General features: G+C 44.6%; 1 protein-coding gene across 1 annotated transcript in view; it reads left to right on the top strand.

The window, feature by feature from the left end:
- The window catches only part of LOC106660197 (probable serine/threonine-protein kinase nek3), a 59,816-nt gene extending 36,676 nt beyond the window's left edge, over positions 1-23,140 (top strand). Inside the window, exons 4-8 of the mRNA XM_014383088.2 lie at positions 18,085-18,549; positions 19,084-19,290; positions 19,550-19,734; positions 19,899-20,450; positions 20,513-23,140. Of these exons, the coding sequence (XP_014238574.1) occupies positions 18,085-18,549; positions 19,084-19,290; positions 19,550-19,734; positions 19,899-20,450; positions 20,513-21,637 (2,534 nt within the window). The 3' untranslated portion in view covers positions 21,638-23,140. The remainder of the gene's footprint in view (positions 1-18,084; positions 18,550-19,083; positions 19,291-19,549; positions 19,735-19,898; positions 20,451-20,512) is intronic.
- The last annotated feature ends 1 nt before the right edge of the window (position 23,141 follows it).

Raw genomic sequence — 23,141 nt, 5'->3', positions numbered from 1 at the left:
TGTGAGCCAAATGATGAGCTTTCAAGGGGTGAGAGCGAGGATTGGAGCAATTCGGGAAATAACGGACAGTCTAAGGCACATTTGTATTAGTTTCCTGATCACCCCCACAAAATTTCAAGGCTAATGGTTGAATAGAAAATGAAAAAAATGAGTACAAAATACACGAATTAGTTACCGACTACAGTGTGTATGGAGAAGCCTTAATAGGAGCGTCATGCAATTGTTTTGATAGAAAAAAAGCAAAACTCAAAATTTAATTAAATTCACTTCTTAGTTTATCTTAGTTAAAGTTTTAGACTCAAATAGCATTAAGATCGGCTCTGCTTGTAGTCATAATGTTTTCCTTCGAACTGAACCCAAGCATTTAAGTGCTGTACGATTACTGTTTACGATTATTGTAACGAAGTCGCGAACGCGACGCTCCTCGTGGTGCAGCAATCTTCGACTGCCATCGCACAATAAGAACGTGTATTTTTCTTCTTTTTTTTCAATATCTCTAATTTCATAATATAACGTCGCGGCAGACACGAGAGAGACTCAATCTTGCGCCGAGTGACATTCGTGACCACACGATAATCAAGTCCCCAGCTCTTATTGTATAAGATCCTTTCGTCATGGCATTATATTAATCAAAGCACACGGCGAAATACCCCGAGGAATAACCTAATAACCCGTCGACAATCTCTTTCGTTTCGTTTTATTTCAACTTTCTTCGCAGTCGCGATTTGTTACATTTCTTTTAGACTGATTATTATTATAAGCTTACGCTGTACTTATTTGAGACTCAGCGATTGTCGTAACTCATCAAACGGAAGAGCTCTCTGGTAGTTGTTATTATTCTTCTTCGGCTTTAAATAAAAATTTAATTATGTAGGAGTAATGATTGTTTGAGATGTAGAAAATAATTAATGACGGTATGAGAACAAAAAATGCAGGAAATCGATGACTAGTTTTCAAATGAATAAGTACTTACAATAAAAATATAATTATATCAGTTAAGAGAGCTTGGAATATTTTTAATTTATTTTAAGTATAATTTAAAAAATTTTAATATATTATAATGATATGAAAATGAAAATATAATTCTTTAAAAAGTGTAGATAAGCTTTCAACCACTTTAACAACGATAATTCTAGTTTTACCCGCTAGATGGAGAGTACCTTTATTTCAGTAATTCCGCAAGTGGCTAAATAAAAGTAGTTGTATATGTCCACCAGCTTTAATAGACACATTAACTGTGTAGGCCCCCCTTGGTGGATATCGCGTGTGCAGGATTTTCATCCCTCTCATTACGCGCCTATCATCGAGAAAATGTGCTAGAATAAAGCAAAGAATATTGCAAGCGGACGCGGAGCAAAGTAGCGAGTGCGCGTAATAAAATGACGGTGTTTAAACGCACAGATTATATTGTATGTATACGTTGAGGATAATCGAAGGGCTTAGAAGAGTCGAGCAATGAATCACCGTCCTGCGTACACATAACGCACGTCTTACTGCGCGTATACCTTCATACATAGCAGAGAAGACTTTCGCGGCTGACATAAGGGCTGCATCTCTGCCATTTTCTTGGATTGTTCTTTTATACCTGGCTCGTAAATATTGTCGCGTCTCGTGCGCGCGCTCAGGGCTTCTGCTCTCTTGTAACCATGTATAGTAGTACCTGTATTTGCATTTAAATAGCGCACTTTTCCTAACACACACACACACACACACGCGTGTATATTCGTGCAGACAATAAGTTTTAATCGTAGACACACGCGCTCGTGCTACTTGCCTATATATAGGATACCAAGCCAAGCGATACGTGCGTGCGGGCGCATATTCTCCTCGTCTCGTGGCTAATAATTGTTCAAGCTCGGCATGGTATACGAGCTTTTGTGTGCGGGCAGGGCTGCGGGAAAAAAACAAAAAACTTTTTGTTCGTCGCGCTGCATGGGCAGCGGGCCAAGTGCGTCCGCGGCGAGGACCTCTGCGCGCGTACACCAACAATAAAAACTCGGAAGAGGAGTCGAGAAAAAAAAGGAAGGAAAATGCCTCGTTACTTCACCCTCGGCCGCGGCGCTCGGTTCGAAGATTTAAGTGTATCTCTTGCCCGGTGTGTGTAACGAGAGGTCAGCCTCTCACGCTCGTCAAACGTGTAGCAGCAGCAGCATACGTACGTCTATATACTTTCTCGCGCTCTCTCGGCGTCGAGCTTTTCACGCATATAGTAGTACTGCACGCGGACTGTTTTTCAGTGCACAGAACACAACAACGGATCGCGTGTGTGTGTGAGTGTCTGCTATAAGAGAGCAAGAAAACGATATACGCGCAAAATGACGCAACTTTACATTGTTGCGGCACATTAGTCATCTCTCTCTCTCTCTCTCTCTCTCTCTTTTAGCTTAGCCAACTCCTCTCTGTAAGTCCTCTCTTTTATACTCGATCGATTGGCGCGTGCACGGCTCCGTTTATATACGTTATGTGTGCTGCCTCTTCCCATTGCACGCAAACTGCTCTGCGCAGCCCGCGATCGCATTCAAATACAGATCTCTGTGTATGTATGCAGGGAGGGCGAAATCTCGTCTATCGAACGAGAGAAAAAGAAAGATATGGAGAGAGAGGGAAAACAAAACGTCTAATAATTTGCATCTTATCGAAGCCAAGCCATCTAAATACACACGCGCTATATAAAGCGTTTATAGACAGATATTGTTGCTAAATAAATTGGCTGAAATGCAAATCGCTCTGCGCGCGCGGGGCCTTTTGACTCTCGCATAGTAGTGGATTTTTTAAGCAGGCATACAGAGCTCGCAGATTATAGCCTCCTCGACAGAGAGCTCGATCTCACGCTCTTATTTTTCGGCTTCTACTAATGTGTGTACCCCGCCGTATGCATTCGATTTATGGATATGTAGACGCTGCGCAGGGCTCCCTCCGTTGTACTGCACGCGGCCTGCTCTCGAGCACAGAAACATACACACACACACACACACACACAGATACACACGAGGCGCGCGAGCGCAAATCGGTATCGATTAGAGAGAATCCGAGAGCTAATTATTTATTAACTGCTGACGCTAATTTAGCCGCTGCCACCGCTCCGGTGCTATACGCGGCGGCGGCTTCCCGACACACCACACACACGGACGCAAATACACATACACGCGAGATATCAAGATCTCGGAGACTAATGAGAAACGTGCTATTTCTTATGGCCGTATACACACACAAACGTGCGCAGTGCACGACGCCGTTGCAGCAGCGCCTGTGCAGCGCAGTGGTATATAGATTCTGCTGCCGCGGCACTTGCGCCAGGCTTTCACTGGCGATATGTATATATAGGTGGTATATTAGGTTTGCACACGCGTATTCGGGATAATAATTGCCACGCGCGAGGTACGTTATAAATTAATTCTCACGTGGTGCAAATGTGTGCCCATATTATATAGACAGTAGCGCGGCGCGACTATTTATTTACGGCGACTGATCAATGCTTCTCGCGAGCGAGAGAGAAGCTTATTAAAGAGTCGCACGAAGTAGCACCTGTGCACGCGGCGAGCAGCAGCAGCAGCCGGTTCGATCGCTCTCTCTGTTTATTTTTGTGTTTTAATAATGCCCGAAGAATTTTTGAAAAAATGTCGCGCACACATATGCAATATGTTTGGTGCGTTGCGATGAACTTTTTTCATAAATGCGTTTATGCGTGGTGTACGTGCTGCTCGTGCACAGCAAGTGTTCATGCGCAGCGCGGCCAAAAAACCAAAAAATCGCACACTTTCGAACTCATTCTCCCGCGCGCGAGAGAGAGGCTTTCACTATCGCGGCACATTATAAGCATGCGATAGCGTGAATAAAATACCGCTTCTCATTAGGCCGCCTTGTATATCGGGCCCACGAACGAGAGCCGATACGGCAGAGGGAAAAAAACGAGGACGAGGAGCAAAATTCGAAAATCGATTCGTGACTGATCACTGCCGCCGCCACCGTAATATATTCGTTCCGACGTGTGTAGTACGTAATTAAATGTCGTTCGCCGCGCGGCTCGTTGCAGCGCGCTATATCGAATTTTGAGCCCATGGGCGCTCTCGTATATCGTTTCTTACGTCACTTTGTATGTGAGTGATTCTGACTAACTTTTAAAATAACGCCTAAAAAAATTTTTGATGAAAAATTTAGCGGCACAGTATCCGGAATGAATTTTTCTTGAATATTATCAACAAAGAATCCCAAAAATAACTTTGGGCTTTATTTTCCTCCATAGTCCATTTGGGAAACCCGATTTAAATGTGGGTCAAAATAAAACTTCTTCAAATTTTCGAATGACACCGATCTAGATGCGCTTTTGATATGTTATAGTACATGGTAAAAAAATCCTAAAGCCAAAATTTTACTCCCCATCCCCCCCTCCTACCCCCTCCACCCCTATAAACGTCCATTCTTTATTTATATTCATTCTGAAGCCCTGAAGTAATTAAAAAATCTGAAAAAATTCATAATAGTACATATCAACAAAACTAAGCACCTTGAATTTCTTCAGATTTTTCGAGGGCTTCAGGCCTTCAGATAAAATAATTAAAAATTTGGAAAATTTATATACGGCGATACGAGCCAATATCAAACTCGAAAATTTTTTTCTCTGTTTTATGCATTGAAAAACATGACCTTAAATTTCTTTGGATTTTTTCAAGTTTCCTTATGCACTTTTTGAAGCGAAAAAACCCCTTTTTCTTTCATGTGTTTTCATGTGACATTACTTATATCATCCCGCACATAATTATCTACGTAGGCGAATTGCGTAGTCATTATAAATGAATTAAATGTAAAATTTTTTTTTTACGGCCTTGCCCTTGATGATATAGCAAAATTTTTTAAATAAAAAAAGAAAGTGTGTGAAAAAAAATTATTTGTTGAATAATTTATTTATTCATGATAAGAAAAAAATTTTTCATGAAAAAAAATATATTTATAAAAATTTTTCATGAAAAAAAAAAATTGTTTATAAAAATTGTTTATAAATTTCCCATGAAAAAAATTTTTTTTATAAATTAATTAATTTATTCATAGTAGAAAAAAATTTCATGAAAAAAAAATTTTTTTCAAAAATTTTTAAGTGATTAACGCAGGATTATCGAATGTTCAATCCAGCGTACAATTCTTATTAAATAAGGGACAGAGTTCTGGTTGGGCTCATTTTGTTCGTCTTTTCCAGCCCTTTTTAAACATGTATACAGATATAAAAAAAAACAATAGTCCATTGTAAAAAATGAAAATGTATAAAAAAAGCTAAAAGTTCAAATAATCCAGTACGCGCGGAAAACATTCTGGGAAATTTCCAATTTAGGAGGATCAAGTTCAGGTCACAAATTTTTCTAAAGTATGTGAATAAAGGAAGGTAACATGATAATTTCAGATCATTTGGTTAATAGTCCATTTTTTAAGAAGCTATCGAAAATTTATTTTATTCGCAGTACGTTTTTTGACTCAAGAGTAAAATCGATTTTCAAACGTGCGATACAAAAAGGACGGGCCACCAAAACGCTCAAAAATAAAAGTGTAGATCTCTCAAGTCTTCTTAAAGACCCTGATAAAATTTCAGAACTGTGCATGGTAAATTACCTGACTTACACATCAGTACGTGCAATTTTAAAAGTTAGTCAGAAACACTCATGTATGTGTATGCGCGCTGGAACGGGGGAAGGAGGCCCCGATCGACTCGGAGAAGAGAAAGAGATTATGCATCGTGTGTGTGCGCATGTGTGCAGTGCACAACGTGTCGAACGTGTGCGCACACATTATTTTTTCGATCTTCTTATTATGCGGTGGCATCGTTAATGAGCCCGCGCGTGTACGAAACTTTCCAATTCGCACCAATACAACAACCCTTAGCCACTTGCCGTGCGCGCGAACGATTGTATAATGTATAAATTCGAACGCGACCCAAAGCTCGTTCCTCTCGAAGGCATAAGTACGACTCGGAGTACACTACACGACTGGCATGAAAAATAAATTTTCGCGACGAAACCGAAGACGAGCGTGTAGTACGTAAAATCTGCAGCTGCATGTCCATTGTGGCGCGTCACGCGCATATAATAGCTACAAACTGCAATAATATTCGTGACTATCAATACAAATATATATTTATTTTATACACATACAAACACAGCTACAATATGAAGCCTATAAGCGTTGTTGCAGGCGGATAGCAGTGGTACGCAGGCATGTAGGTCATCCATGTAGCTCTCTCGCGCCGAGATAGAAAAAATAAAAGTCGGCTTGGAGGACAGGACATGCGGCTGCTGCATCTAGGCTTTCGACTTGTATATATATATATGTGTGTATGTGTATGAATGTGCCGCAGCATTGCCTGCAGTTGTACACCGAATGAATAATAGAGAAGACGTGATTCAGAACTTCTTATTATACATGTATTTTTACTCACTCAGGGTTCCTATATAACATATAAGCTGAGCCTCGTATATGCCTCGCATCCCGCGAGTCGTTGTCACCGCTTCTCAACCATATAATGCCCGCATCGCAGCAGCAGCAGCTCCTCGCGAGAGTCGTGAGAAGTGGACCGCCGAGCGCTAAGCTACTGCTGTGAAAACCACCCCCTCGAGCCCGACATTATTATCGCTCGACACCGCGGGACAGCGTTGATCATCATTCCGTATATTTAGTTATGTTTAATTCGATGAAAGTTTATACGTGTCGCGTATAAACGTACCGAGCGTGTCCGTGCGACCGAGGTATGCGCAATCTCACCTGCGAATCGTAATTTTGCCATTATCAACGCCTTTCTAATTTAAAAAAAAAAAGAAAAACACTTGACGAATATGCCGTCGTCTATTCTCGCTGACTTTTAATTCGGAGAATAAATGCGCGAGCTGGCACTTGTTGTTAAATATGCTGCAGCAGCAGCTACTCTTTCGCCTACATATATACATACCTGCGAAGTGTAAATAATGACTTTGTCAGTCTATTATAAACGTTATACAGCATACCTATATATAAATGACGTCGCGAGCTGAACTGTGGAGAGCTACCGCGCTGGAATGTTATAGAACGTGCTGCTGCTGCCACGACTCGCTCGACAATTTTGCGCGCATGTATATAATTATCATTCGAGACTCAAACTCGCGGCGCGCTGTACGTGTATGACATTTTTCGCGCGACGACCGCGCGAAACCCAAGAAGTGCATTTCACTGCTCGTGCAATCATAATGTACCGAAACACAATCGTGCGCCATGATTCACCTTGTCCCAAAGCTGTTCGTACGTGTGGCACAGGTGTAATGTAAGTTATTCCGAGCGTGCACGAATATCTGCCAAAAACTTTCGTGAGTATTAGGAGTGTACGAGATTTCGAATATTATGAAGAATTCTTGAAGAAAAGTGACAGATTGAATGCGCACGCGCTTATGCGAACTATTTTATACAAATTCCGAGAAACCAATTACAACACTATTGTGAGCCAACGATCAAAAATTGATCGTGTAAAACTTTTTAAATTATATTTTACCGTTAATTGCCTTACCATTAGCAATTTTTCTATGAAGACTATTCTTTGAATAACACTTCGAATATACACCGCTAGATGGCAAGTATACCCTTATATGTAAATCTGCAAGTGTCAAAGCACGGCTTTTAAATAAGTTAAGAAATTCACATGCCCTATTGTCAATATTCCGGTTTATATTGGTCTGAATGAAATCAAACTTTACTGGAAAGATTATATAATTTTTGTCAAGCCGAAATAAATGCCAAGTTCATTATGCTAAGGATTGGGGTAAACGATCTCGCGATAATGCTGTTATTACTGCCAGGCTGGAAACATGCCAGCGCATGCCATTTTATAATTAAGTTGATATTGCGCGCCAGTTGGTTAACGCGTGCGTCGTACGCGGCCGAAAGACTTTTTTCGCACGTTATATGTACCGGGCGAAGAGGAGCTTCAAATTTCTGCCATGGTCGTTTTTCTCGGAACCGAAGCGCGACTTCAAAGAGCAGCAACAGCAGCAGCAGCACGGCGCTGAAAACGAGGAAAGGAATGTGCCGACCCGAAACATCCTTTCGTCATCTTATCCTCGCGTGCATAGTGTTTCACGTTTCTTGCTCCTCGTCTTCTTCCTTTTTTTTTGCCTTTGGTTAATGAGGTTCAACATTGCTCGCGTCGATATTAGCATACAAGCGATTTTTAGACCGAACGTACTGTACGTAAATGCATACTCCCTCGAAAGCTGCCGCTTGAAAAAATATTTACTCTTCGATGGGTTTGGACAGGTACGTACGTCATTTCGCGTTGAATACATATATTTTTGCGCGTGTGCGCAGTTAAAAGGCTCGAACGACGCCACGTATAGTTTGTTTCGCGTAAACACAATCCTTATTGCGTCTCGAATGGTCCGCGCGTTAGATTGCTATATGCACAGCTGGCCTCGGAGCGATCATCGCGCCAGATCAAAGTTAAGCGATTATTGATTGATCGATCTCGCGATCGGCGCGTCTCTCGCATCAGGCGCACGCACGCACGCGTCGACGACCTTACTTCTTTTTTTTCTCATCTACTTTTTCCTCGTTTTCCTTCGTGCGCTCCCCGGCGATATCTGGCAGGAAAAAAAGAAGAGCCCCGTGCACATAAAAACTCATTAGTCCGTGATTTTCTTGCTGTTACATTACATTGCTCGGGCGTTTTTGTATCGATCATTCGCCGATCGTCTCTCTCTCGCGCGCGCGTCGAAACGACCGTGAGCGATTACTTATAATTTTGCTGTGCAAACATCTTCTTCTCTCTTTCTCGGTGCACTTGACTCTCGGCGCGTTCGCGTCTACGAGCTATAATTCCACATTACTCTACAAAGAGGTAGCGTGAAGCGTTGATAATGTAGCGGTCGTTTAATCGCGTTACATACTTATACACATATGTGCACGTGTATGTGTGTGTGTGTGTGCATACAAAGCCGACATATTTGCGCGTAATTATCCTCGTAAAGATATACACGCGGTGTCTACGTATGAGTATGTATGCGTCGAGCTGCATTGCTGGGCGTGTCGGAGAGCCGCATGCATACTGCACAACGAGCGCTGCATAATATATAAAACCCGTAATTGTCACATTTGAAGTGCGTCGTGGCTCTTTTAACGCGAGCGCCATGCGTGTGTATACTTATATAAATAAAAATATGCATCCTATGCGTCCCGGGGTGCGCTCGAGTCTCGCTACGAAAAAAAGCTCCTGTCGTCGCTTTTATGTGTAACGCATTTTTTGCCGCGTCGACGCGTAGGTATGTGATACTTGTGCATTCGGTTGCGAGCTCGCAAAAAAATCAACAACATTTTGAAGGAGGTCTAACTTTCTCTCGCAATCGTCACGAGTTAAACAAACTCACGCAGGGCCAATTGTTAATATTTCTCTGCGCGGCTACAACGAATGAATATTTTATAATATATATATAAACGCGCGTGTATACACATGTAAGGGAGGGTGGGAGGGAAGCGTTTCTCGGAAGAGCCGGTGGAAGCTGTGCTTGTTGTCGGCCGGCGCATATATGCTTGATTACGACTAGGATAGCGGCGATAGCACGAGAGCGCATATGTATATAATATGCAGCAGGAGCTCGCGTAGCTCGACAATTCGAAAGAATCGACTGTTATTAGGTGTACCACGTCGCTACGTGCATTGTTGTGTGTGAGTATGTGTGTGATTGTGGGTAGGATGTAGCAGCAGCAGCAGCAGCAGGGGACACGGATGCTGCAGTATATTATAATACACACACACGTACTCTATAGCCAAGAGATGTGTACAACCACAAAGCCCAGTGAAAGAGATGACCGATTATTCCGCGCGTACGTTTACCAGCATATATATAAAAGTTATATATTACCACCGAGTGCTATATAAGTATGTGTGTGTGTATTTGTACGTAGTGCAGCAGCGGCGCATCGTGAGTTATACCTAGAGGAGGAGGAGAAAGAGGAAAAAATAATAATCCCCATATAGAGTACAATGCGTTGTTATACATAGAGCACCGAGCGAGCTGCTGCAGCAGCAACAGCAGCTCTGGCATGCGCCAACGTTGTTGTTGTGTGCTATACAATTTAGCAACGAGCGCCTCTATGGGGGCAGCTTGATGAAATTCATGAAAGCTCGTTTTTCACCCTCTCTTTTTATCTATATACGTATGCAGCGGCGCGCAGTACATAATAGCGTACTCGTTCGCGCAGAGAGCAACTCGACGAGAACGCAAAGATTGACACTGCTCGTCTCTATATATATCCAGCTGTTGATGCAATTTATATTATACATGTGTTTGTGTGCGTGCGTATCGTTAGGCGCGAATCCGCCTATGCCGAGCTCGAGCCGGGCTATAATGTAACCAGTCGATAATCAAGATAGACTCGACGAGCTGCTGCAAACACGTCGGTCATGGCGATGACTCGAATGTGCCATCTCTCCCTCTCGAGCCTACGATAATAAGTATAACGAACGCGCGCCAGTCTGTACACACGATAAGAACTCGAAGAAAAAAAAGCAACAGCATGCGCGTAATACGAATGATGAAAACAAGACGAAGAAGATGCAGCGCCGGCTCGAATAGACACTGCTGCGCGCGGCATCTCGAGCTTTGTATTCTATACGTGCTTACGCATACAACTATAAGGATGTAAAGGGCTACCAGAGGATTTTCCATGCGTCTGAACATTCCTCATTGTATGCGTCCACGACCTTGAGAGAGGAGGACGACAGAGAAAGAGCCCCGTGTGTTCGAGACAGGACTCTCTGTGCTTTATGTGGCTTTAATATTAATTTGCCGAACGACGATAAACGTGAGAGAGACGGCAAGTGCCTATAAGTTAAGAGCCAAGGTAGCGAGAGATTGACTTATTGTTCGTCGATACATATTATACACTCCGGCTCGTTCGTCAAACTCCTCGTCGCAGTTCGCTCTAGCAGCAGCTATCTTCGACATTTCATCTTCTCTCTCTCTGCCTCCCTCTCGTCTATATATAATAATATCGCTTCGCGCGCGCGCGTCACTCATCGCTCGATGCCAATATATAGAGAAGACGCTCTTTATTACGACATGCCGATCGTAGAGTACTTACTCCAAGCTCGACTCCGCGCTCTCGCTTTTATTGCATCTCGACGTGCCGAAGCCTATATAGAGACACCTTTAGCAGAGCGAAAGGGAATCGCCGCCGCCACCGCCGAATTCGCAGCTCATATTCAGCAATTTCCACGACGAGACGAGAGGACAATCGCGTTATCTCGAGACTCGGCGCGCGCAGTCCATATTTTATGTAAACCAAAGAGCAAAAGAGAGAAAGAGAGCTACCGAAATTTTTAGCGAGAGATATGTGCGTTGCATAAAAACGTGATAAGTGTATTTATTGGGGCAATTTATCAGCTCTCGAGCGACTTATCGCCTTCGTATACCGCCGTATGCGGTATTATACACATACATACGTATAATATATTTTGTCGGTTTTTTTTCTGGTTTTTCTTTTTTCTTCTCTTCTTTTTTTTTGTTGCCGCGCATGTAATACATACGTCCGCTTGGTTATCGCGCAGATTGTGACAACTATACGTAACGGTCGCGCTGAGCCGCGAGCTCGATGTCTGTTCTTATATACACTTCCAATGTGTGTTCGCGTCAAAAATATGTGACGAATTTATCAATCCTAGCCGAGCTACAAACGCTCGCGCACACGCAGATATTCGCGCGCCCACATTTTGCGGTCTCGTAAGAATGGAGCCATAGTTTTCGGTACAACAATTGCTCGAATTATTATGTAATACATGCATTTTTACGATACGCTTGACATTTAACATTTTATGGCGATTTAAAAATTTTTGATACACCGTAACGCACACCCTGGTCGAAACTCTCAACAACTTTGAAAGTGATCTATATACTTTGTTTAGCCAGGTAGCGGCCATTAATGTAAATAACTAATGATGATATGAAGAGTAAATCTTTAATTTGAAAGGTGCATTGTTTTTATTTTATTTTCCTCAATTTTCGAGTAATTTTAATATTTTTAACTTGATGATTGAAGAAGTTTTCTGTTAGGGTGCAAATATGTGCTTTGATTTCTTCTATGTTACCTAGTGTTTTTATGTATATTAGTATTTCTAGAACGTAGTTTGGCATTTGAGATCATCCTGAGTGTTTTATTTTGAATCACTTGGAGCTTTTAGATGTTGATGTCGCAGGTTGAGCTTCATACTGGTGCAGCATACATACTTTTCGGTTTGATTATATACTTGACAAGCATTGCGAGATTTTCATTGATCTTGAAATCTTGCTTTGATTTATACAATTATTTTTACTTTGCCACTTGCAGGTATATAGATAAAGGTCTTTCGCCATCTAGTGGTAGATGCTTCAAGTATAATATCGTATTTGAAGTGGTTAAAAACTGGTCTAAATTTTTTGAAATAATTAAATTTTCGTTTTCAGGTCATTTAAAATACGCTTATATTAATACTTCTAACATAATTGTATTGAAAAACAAGCAAATTCCCTGGTGAGAATTGAGAGCACCCAGCGATTCTTTTCGTGACAATCTCTGCATCCGATGTTCGTTTACTCTTGGGCAATTCGATTTTTGCCAAGCGTACGCATTTATACTCGCGACGACTTTACAATGTCCCGACTATTTGTAATATGCTTGCAAATTTGCATGTCGTGACGGTTTCGCGATGGTGCCGAGTGTGTACAATATACGAAGATACATACGGCGCGGAATTAAGGCACATGAGCGAACAACGAGTGTGCTGCAATATATGCGAATATACATAGGAAGCGGCAAACACGCATCATGCTCCAGACGCCTCGGCTAGGTCGCGAGATTTTCCTGAGATCTCGTTACATTGTTCTTTCTCTGCAGAGCTAGGCGCTACGTATGTCTTTCGACATATCCTCGCGCGGCCCGTAATAAATACAAAAGACACGCGAAGCTGCGCGTGCGGTACATATATTTCTACAAAACATTCGGAATGATTGAAACAATCAACGCGTGCCGCCACCGATTCTCTCCCATTTGGCGGAAGTCGCTCGTCGCGCGCACGCGGATCGAAGCAATAACAACTCGATATCACATACGTACTCTCGAAAATAAAAATCATATACCTGTACAAGACGTGAATTTTGCAACCGCAGTAATTCGTATACATAAAGGTACAATTTCGGGGTGATGGCGATATTTTGCAATGCTCCTCCAATTCCGCTGCGAATTGCCGTTTTTCGATCGCTCGACTCTGTACGGCGCACGTATTATTTTTAAATAAGCGAGACGTGCGGTAAACCCTGTAATATATTGCAGGGCGAGTGCCGCGCGGCGCACTCGCGATGCCACACCTTCCGCATTGCTCGCCTCCACCGCCGCCGCCACGAGTCGCCGGTTAAGCGGGCGCGCGTGCATAGACCGAAGGAGAGTTAGAGAGAGACGTTTATTGAGCAATTATTATCCTTTGACAGTATTATCTCGTTCGATCCACATATAAAACCTCGAGACTCAGGCGGGCAGACACAATGAGTCAATATACCGGAGTCTCGAGCTCTATGAGCGAAGGGGTTTTATTAGGGCACCGTAGGATAAGGATTACGCGAACGTAAGCAGCATTGAGCAACGGTCCATTTTTCGTCCAGTCTATATATTTGCCGTGTGTGCATATATAATCCCACGTGTGCGTGTCCGCCGCGTGTGTGCATGCAGCAGCGGCGGAGCCCAAGGCAGCCGAGTGCAGACTCGCAGCTAGCTAGCCGCGCGCTTACGAAAAGGCAAAACGAGCCACGAATTAGCGTGGGCGAATCGCTGCAGTGGCAGCTATAAGCTAGCTCTGGCTCTCTCTCTCTCTCTCTCTCTTTCTCCTACCTGCTGTGAGTTTATACGTAGGTTGTCGACTCTCCTCTGTCGCTTGTTGTTACTCGATCGTTGCTGCTGGTGCCGTTGTTGTTGTTGTTGTGGTTGCCGTTGGTCGAGCGAAAAGTCGTTTTCCTCAGGCGACGGCTTTATGTAGCTGACTACTCGATAGTACAGACCAATAAAAATATCCTACGTATAGTGTGTACTGCAGCACACACACACATGTGCATGCATACAAATAAAGGTGTGAAGAGCTGATCCCTTACGTAAGTCGCGAGCGAGCTCTTGCCCTTTTTTTTGTTCTTCGCAAACTCCTCGTCGTAGTCGTAGTCGTATTCGTCGTCGTCGACGTCGTCGTTTGCATTCTCGCTCGCCGAGAGCTGATGTAAGATCGTATACGTTGTACTTACACACGCGCCTTGTCGAGATTTTTGCGATTTATCGATTAGATGCCGAGTTTGAGACACTTGAGTCTTAATTAGACACGACTCTTTATAAATATAAGAGTTGCGTCACTTTTATAATACTCTCTTGGGAGGGAGAGAGAGTGAGGGACTGGTTGTGTTGGTTGCTTGGGATATACACAGGCTGCTGCAGTTGCGTCGTTATAAACTCGCAACTCTCGCGGCGCATATATTATTATGCTGCAGCGGAGCTATTTAAAGTTATTTTTATGCGCGCCTTATAATGCCAATTGGAGAAAACGTGAGGCCATATATTTATAAATAAATAAATCCGAGACAATTAGTTAACCGTATGGCTTAATGCGCGACACACACAGTTGCTAAGTAAACAGCCGATAAAAATTACGGCCGTTTACGTTTCGTTTTTTCTTTCTCTCTCTTTTTTTACTCCATACCGTCTATATACGATTCTCATAAATCAAAAAGCGTCGAGTGCGTTAAAACGGGGAGCTACCGTGCCGAGCGCCGCGCTTAATAATCGATGCATGTGTCCTGCAGGACACACGAGAAATCGTTCACTGCAGCAGAGACAGCTGAGCGAGAACGAATCAACCTCTGTACATTCGATAATTGATTACATAGACGTGCCTGTATATATAGTGAATTGCCAGGGTTGACAAAATTGCAGCTTACTCTAAATTGAATAACTGCGAGGAACGTTTATATTGCCTAGCAACGAGATAAAAAAAATTGCAAAAAAAAAGCAAAAGAGAAATAGTTAAAGCTGACGAGGAGAGTAATTAACGTCAGAAACCAGTAGACACGAGACGACCCAACGACGACGTCGACGACGACCAGTACGAGAAAAGATGATAACGAGTGGCTTATGCAGCAACGCAGTGACAACGCATTATAAGACACACATTTTAGCGAGATATGTGCTTATATACTTTCGCGCCGGTATAACAGTCGGCCGAGCACATAAGAGCTTCTCGCGTTGCGTCTCAATTTTCCCTCGGATTTTCCATTCCCGGATGGCTCGTTGGCTGAAAAATGTCCAACAGCAGCCGACTCGTAAAGATATCGTTTGCTGCACAATTTACTTACGTAAATATACCTGGCCACCTGCACACATAAGGTCGCGAGCTTCGATTTGCAAATGGAATTTTCTCCGTCTGTCGTATAATGCGTGTATGCGCGCGGGTGAAAAAACAGAGAGACAGAGAGATATATTGGTAATAGGATTTGATACGCGATTCGATATGCCGCGCATTATATCGATGCGCGCGCGCGCGCGAAAGTTTAGATGTATAAATATAAACGGGGTGTCATTGCCGGAAAGCTCGCGCGCGTGGAAAAGAATAAGCTTTTACGCTCATTGAGACGACACTTTCTATCGGCTCAATTACATACTCTTGACATGCTAAATTTTGCAGCTCTCGAAATCAATCGTCGTCGTCGTTGGGTACGCCAGTGAAAATATGTGCAGCGCAACACTGCGTCTCTGCGTAGAATCTTCAAAGTTCTTTGACTGCAACAGCAACAGCAGCAAAGACGTCGATTTCTCTCGGCTCAGCCGCTTTGCGATCGCTCTCGGTCCACTTATATATATTATTATACGCTCGCGGTATTACGGAACTTTGCCTGATATCCTATATATCACTTAAGCCTTTGTAGCTCTCTCGATAATCCAACTTGATATAAGCTCGAGTAAGAGAGAGAGAGAGAGAGAGAGAGAGCATGAAACTGAAAAAAGAATTAACGTACTACAACAAAAACAAGAAGACCAGAGAGCGAGAGAAAAAAAACGAATAAATAATGCGGAAAGTATATAGCGTTAGATGCTGCTGCTGCTGCTGCTTTCGTGTTCTTTTGCCACGGTATTATGTGCTGACTGCACCATTGCCGGCGTGCTAAAATACGAGGGACTGCGTAGGAAATAGGTGGCTCGCGAGCTCTATGAAGAAAATATTTATCGCGTTACATGCCTATAGTGTAGAGGACTCGCGCGAGGACTGGTTTGTCGCTGTGTACGCGCGGCAGCCCGCGAGCTCGAGCGACGCGAGACAACCTCTCGACGTTTTATATTATACACATATCCAACAGCTTGTAATACGTCGTAACACGCGCGTCAATCGCGCTTTTATAATGCAGCAGCAGCAATTGGACGTTTTGCAGCATACATCGTCGCGGTAGACACCGAATGTCCATTTCACGGACGTCTACACGTGTATACGTGCCGCAGCGCTACGCAGCACCGACTATGTGCGTTTCGCTTATAACGTGTTATAATAATCGCAGCCTAACTCTGTGCCAAACTGTGTGTTATGCATGGAGCAGTATATATATAGGAAAAGCGAGGGTGGCCTTTGCACAACACACACATTACACAAAACGCATGAGAGATTCTAGGTCTCGCGCGCTGATTAAATGCACGGGACACAAAAGGGGCTGGACTCGAGAAAAGTAGCGGGTGTGTTGTGTGTGTGTGTGTGTGTGCGCGCGACTGCTGTAGCAAACGAAGGGTCGAGGGCAAGTTATTTTCCCTTTCGTGAGCTGGGGCCCGTAACACAGCAGCTCACAGCAGCAGCAGCAGCAGCAGCAGCAGCAGTAGCACAAATTCGCGATATTTGAATTTCTCTAGCTGTTATATTCGTGTGGACGAAATTCGTATTTCTAGATGCGACGACGCGTCTCTCCTCCTGGCGTCGTGCGTCTGTCAACGGGAGCGGCAGTCGAGATCTGTATCAAAGCGATACGCTGTACTAGACGCGAACACGAGGATGGAGAAAAGTAAAGGAAAATAAGAGGCAAATTCTTGAATTCGTGGAGAGATGAAGAGAGAAAAAAAAGTTTGCTTTTGCGGACCTTGTCCGAGACGTGGATTGATGTATGTATATAAGCAATTGCATACGTACGTTTGTATATCGAGCGCATCTGCTGCTTATATTGCACGATGATCGAGTCACTTGCCCTTTTTCCCGAACGAGCTCCATCTCTCTCCGCGTGCCTATCGTATTATACACATTGTTATATGTATAAACTCCCTTGGTAGAAGAGATACACGTCAGTGGCGCGTGGAATAGCTACACCGCGCCACCTTTTTTCTCTCTGTCTTCGTCTCTGTCGTCCCTTGCTTCTGCAAGCACGTAACGAGATTAATTTATTCCTAGTCATGTCTGCTGCAGGCGCATATACACACGAACAGGCTCATTATATAGACCGTTCTTTTTCTCTCTCTTTTTTTTTGTGCGCGCACGTAGCCAATCAATTCCGCGACGATATTTTGTACGACGGTGTGTGCTTATTTTTTCGCGAGACTAAATTCTCAGGAATACTGGAAGAGACGCACTGCACACTATGTGTGTACTGAATTAAGCGCAAAAATTCCATGAAAGCCGAGATCGCTCATGCATATCGTATTATATTCCACGCGATCGCGCACAATCGTGTTTCGCCGCTATAGCAGTAGCTCCGGAGCTGCTTCCCCCGACGCGCGAGCCCAAAATTCATGTTATATATGGGCTTTATATAACGCAGAGGCAGATGTGGTTTATGATATAAGAAAGAAAGTCGTATAAGACTGCCAAGTGAGAACTGTATGATATGGTACTGTGCGAGGTGGAATTTATGCCGTCCATTCCGTACAACATATTGATCTTAATCTATGGTATTTCTATACCCCAGGCGCGCGCGCGCGAGGGTAACACGGGTTGAGAATTTAAATTTAAGCATACACCCTCATACTTGCTTGGGTCTCTTATCATACGCCGTTTCGCACGTATATCAATAATTAGCTTTAATAGAAAACTCGTGTAATTATTCGCAGGTGACATCGACGACTGCCTGATCTCGCCGGTGGTGCAGGGCCAGTTCACGCCGCTACCCGAGGCGCTCTGCTGGGCCATTCTGGAGCTGACGTCGCAGCGACAGGCCGCGACCCTCGACACACTGCGCTCGGCCCTGAAGAACGCCTTTCCGGCCATGCAGCGACCCGGCCGCGATCTCGTCTACGACGCCCTGGCCAAGCTCATGCAGGAGCGCAAGATCTATCACACGGCCCAGGGCTACTTCGTGGTGACGCCCGAGACGAGGCGGCTGCGGCGCGAGTCCAGCCAGAGGCGCAGGAACGAGCGGGACGTGGTGTCGTCGCGCGAGGGACGCGCCCAGGCGGGCATGCTCATGAGCAACGACGAGGCCATGGCCCTCGTGCACGGCGAGATGCTGACCCTCAGGGACGGCGACGTCACCCACCAGGCCGTACAGACGAATCTAGCTGACGTCATTTGCGGTGGTAAGTTGATTTCCGGCTTTTATATCAATGCCACGGGTATGGAGGCGATGTCTATGCCTAGTCGTGTGTGATTGTATTATTAGCGCGTATATTATACCCACACGGGGCCTTCACTACGCTGGATTTACGTTTTCTAATCTCCAATAGCTTAGTACGAATAAGGTCAAAGCTCGCGATGGCGATAAGCATATTTTTAACGTCTGTTTTATTTTATTATAAAACTCATTAACATTTAAAACATGAGTTTCGATTTATATATTAACGGTTCCACCATTACCACGACACCTTATTGAGATCAAATTTATCTATTCAAACATCAAAAATATAGCACACTGTTACGAAAATAATAATACGAAGTTCAAATACTCAAAAAAAGCTCGAGTACTCAAGAACATTCGGGTACTCTAATTTTCCTGACTCAACTAGAACCGAACGATTCGAGAAAAATCGGGTACTCGCACAAAAGCAATTTATGCGCTTTTGCATAATTGGAGTTATAAGAGTTTTTTTTACTTAAATGTTTCATTGACGCAGGTAACCCAAACGACAAGGTGCTATTCGCTCGGTGCCGATCGGTACCGAGCCGTTTAGAACGCAGACACTCGCTCCGGCTGTGGGGCTCGGCGAGGCGACTACACCGCAGCGGCAGCTCGAGGTCGCTGCCGAGGCGGCCCGATCGCAGCGATACCTCCTCGAGCGCCGAGTACGCCAGCACGGACAGCGCGCCCCACTCGCCAACCAGTAAGTAGCGATCGGCGAGGGAGAAGGCTGTGATTCTTACAATAATATCATTATGAAAAAAAAGATGTCACTCGATTCATCTCTCATACACGCACCATCATCGTACTAACATGTCGATCATATTATAACAAAGCAAAATGCATATACAACTCCCTTCTCCCTCGTCATCGACAACACCATCGTTAGGTTTCGCCACTGCCTACGAACGAGCGATACGAGGCTCTCGTGAATAATCAAGGCTTGTCCGGTATGATTACAGAAAAGATCGGCCTGCTGTCGAGGCTCTTCCGACGCAGCACTCGCAGAAAAGCCGGCGGTGGCGCCGCGGGAGGAACTCCCCTCATGGGCACGTTCAGCGCCCAGTATCCGCCGACCGAGTGGTTCAATCCTCGAGTCGTCCATCTGCACAGCGTTGCCACCCAGACGAGAGCTGCCAGTCCATCGGTAAGCAGGATTACCCCATACCTATAATAAAATAATCCCGTACCACACCCAAAGAGCATCCGTCAATGACTCATAAATACGTTATTAGTGAAATAAAGAAACATCGATTTTCTCATGTATCATAATCTTAACGACCATTGTCTTGTCTCGATCTTGTCTCTCAGATGATGGACGGTCTCGAGCAGTCGCAGGCGAGCTTCCAGGTGTGGGACGACTCGAGCTCGATGCGCTCGGCTACCCTGCCCCGCAGACACCGGCGCCAGCCGTCCGCGGACTCGTCCTCGCTGCTGGCCAACTCCACGCCGCGCAGCTCTCGCAGGCATCGATCGCCCTGCTCGACCCTGCCGCGCTCCAAGTGCTCCAGCCTCAGCAGGTGCACCTCGCGAGGCTCGGTTCTGCCGCCCTCCAGTGCCGCGGCAGCTGCTGCGGCGGCCGCCGCGTCCGCCAAGACCTCGGCCAACTCGTCGCCCAGCCGAAGCGGCGGAAGCAGCAGCACGACCTCGCTGAGAAATAACGGCAGCAGCAACGGCGTTGGCGGTGCCAACGGCAACAGCGGCACACCCAGCCCGGCCAAGACCAGCAACGGTCATCTTGCCAGACTGCAGCAGCAGCAGCAGCAGCAATCGTCGAGGCACTCGTCCAGGCGGCCCAGCCACGACTCCTCGACCCTGAGCTCCTCCTCGCCTAAGTCAGCCAGTGCCTCGCCCCAACACAAGGTAAGTCATTCTATTGTTCGAACAACTCGTGTTATCTAACCGCGTTCGATTTTTCATTGCAGACTCTACCGAAATCTCTGTCGAATCATTCGAGTCATTCGAGCAACAAATCGACGACGAGCAGTCGAATGTCCTCGTCGCCGCTCAAGACCACAACGACGACCACGACGACGACGACGACCAGCAGCAACTCGCCGCTCAAACAGATTTTGGCCATGAGCCCGCTTCAGGAGTCTGCCCAGAACTCCATCACTCTGCAAGTCTCGACGAACCTGAGCCCGTCCACGCAGGAGCGCAACCTGCCCAGCGTCCAGAGTAGCGTCACCCTGGCCTCGAGCGCCTCCAATGGAACAACCATCTCCGGCACTCCGGGCACAAAGATTTACGTGCATCAGAACAGCTCCCCGATGAGATCCGTCATTACCTTCGAGAACGGCAGTCCGACCAAAGCCACCGTCTCGCAGGTCGGAGTGATGGAGAACGGCACTGCCAAACAGCAGCCGCAGCAGCAGCAGCAACCGCAAAAGGCAAAACAAGAGGACAAGCCGCAGAAGCTCGAGAAGGAGCTGCTCGGCGAGAAAGGCTTCAAGACGGATATCAAAGCCGAGAGGCCCTCGTCGCTCTACAGCGCCGACAAGGAGAACAAACCCAGCAGCAAGGGCGATCTTCTGGACCACGAGATCGTGACGAGCAAGCTCAAGCTGACCAACAATCGGCTGAACAACAGCCAAGCCCATCTGATTGACACCAACTGCAAGGAGAGCAACGACGCGATGAACAACTCGCGCAAGCTCAGCCTCTCGCTGTCCAAGGACGCGCTGAGCTACCGCAATCTGCTCAAGAACAACGTCTCGTCGAATCCGCCCTCGCCGACCAAGTCCTACGACGGATTCGGCGGCTCGTTCAACAACGTCTACATCGAGAAGCTTGACGGCCAGTCGAACAAGATCAAGAAGCCCCAGGGCTCGGAGCCGAACCTCGACAAGACCCAGAGCCGGCCCGACCTCTACTCGTATCCTAGTCTCAGCGACATGCAGCTGCAGTTCACCAGCCTCGCAGCGCAGAAAATTCTCAAGGGCTGCCCGCTAAATAGCGTCGACACCCTCGTCGAGGTCAACATGGCCGCCGGCAACGACAAACCCAACAACTGCGATCGCACCGTCCACACCGACTTCGGACTCGTCTGAGCTGCTGTACAATCGCTTCGAATGTACATCAATCCCCTCAAGCAACGATGCATTGCCATTTACTGCCTTTTCTCGAGCACAAGAAGAAACGAGAGGCAGTCGTATACATATAATATATACTTTTATAAAATTGTAAACTTGGAGCGATTTTCGTTTTTAATCAAACTCGCAAGGCGATCGAGCCGTAATCAACTGTACATAATATAACATAGCACACGATGCAACGATACTTTGTAATCCGAACCCGTCAATTTACTGTATTTATATCGAGATTTTTTTTCACCGACACGCGCGCAAAATATTAAAATACATTGTACACTTTAATACGGCGCGTCGCATATCATATATAATTATAATAACACATACGTATATATATCGAAACGTCGACAATGATATACAATTGCAATTAATAGATGTGTACATTTTTTTTCTCTCTTCATTTTGTATTAATTAGCGCTCGAGGGACTTGATTAATTGTCGCGTCGATGAGATCACTCGGTGCAGTTTATATATTATAGATAATTTGACTAATTAAAACAAATACCGTCGCTAATATGGAGGTCGCTGTATAATTCGTGTATGCGCGCGAGCACGTGTGGCTGCTCCGACTTTTGTCGATCAAAATATACTCGAATTATGTAATGTAATGATTTTTCAAGTGCCAAAACTGTAGATTATTCATATGTATTTGAAATCGATCGCCTTAAAAGCGTTTCCGACGAATTTTATGGTAATTATTTTCTTCGTTTTTTCAAAATTATGTGTCCAAATTCGTACGAAACGCCGAATGTTTTACAAAATATTACCCCCGTTATAGTCGATCTAATTAAAAACAATAATTCAGGCAATTATATTGTAACCCTTAGCTTTAGTGTCCCACCCTGCATACAGGGAATTAATAGTACTTAACAGCGCCTTACTGATATATTATATACCATAATGAAGGAAGGACTGGACTCATTCGAACGATGAACGATTTTTGTACGACATATATAGATGACAATATGCATACACCTCGCTAATTATTTTTTGTACAAATAGATGAAATAAAACTGTAAAGTCAGGGTCAATTTTAAGGTGAGGAAATAATAAAGAATTTATTACCAAAAGCTAGTACAATAATGTGATGAGAAACGAAAGTTTGTAGTGAAAAATTTCGAAAAGCAATGGAAGCGATAAATTATTTTTTCGGTAGAAACGATTTTCAAAAACGATTTTAAAAAAACCCCAGTATAGTCGAGCTTATGATACAAAATAAATTTTATATCAACGACTATGTATGATCCTAGTCCTACCTTGCACGCACAAGCGCAACTGTCTCGAGCTTTTTACACGTGTATGATGACGCAGACTAAAATTCATTGTATTACGTTTTTTCCCCTCATATTTTTTCATCAAAACTGACTTATAGGAACATTAAGTAAAATGTGTATAATATTATTGTCTTGTATGGATGTAACGAGGAAACCGCAATAATAAAATATTAATTACAATATCATCAAAT

Source organism: Trichogramma pretiosum, unplaced genomic scaffold, assembly GCF_000599845.2.
Source record: "Trichogramma pretiosum strain Unisexual culture from Peru unplaced genomic scaffold, Tpre_2.0 scaffold29, whole genome shotgun sequence".
Lineage (NCBI taxonomy): Eukaryota > Metazoa > Arthropoda > Insecta > Hymenoptera > Trichogrammatidae > Trichogramma > Trichogramma pretiosum.
The sequence above is the reverse complement of the archived record's forward strand: the minus strand, read 5'-3'. Positions and strand labels throughout refer to the sequence as shown.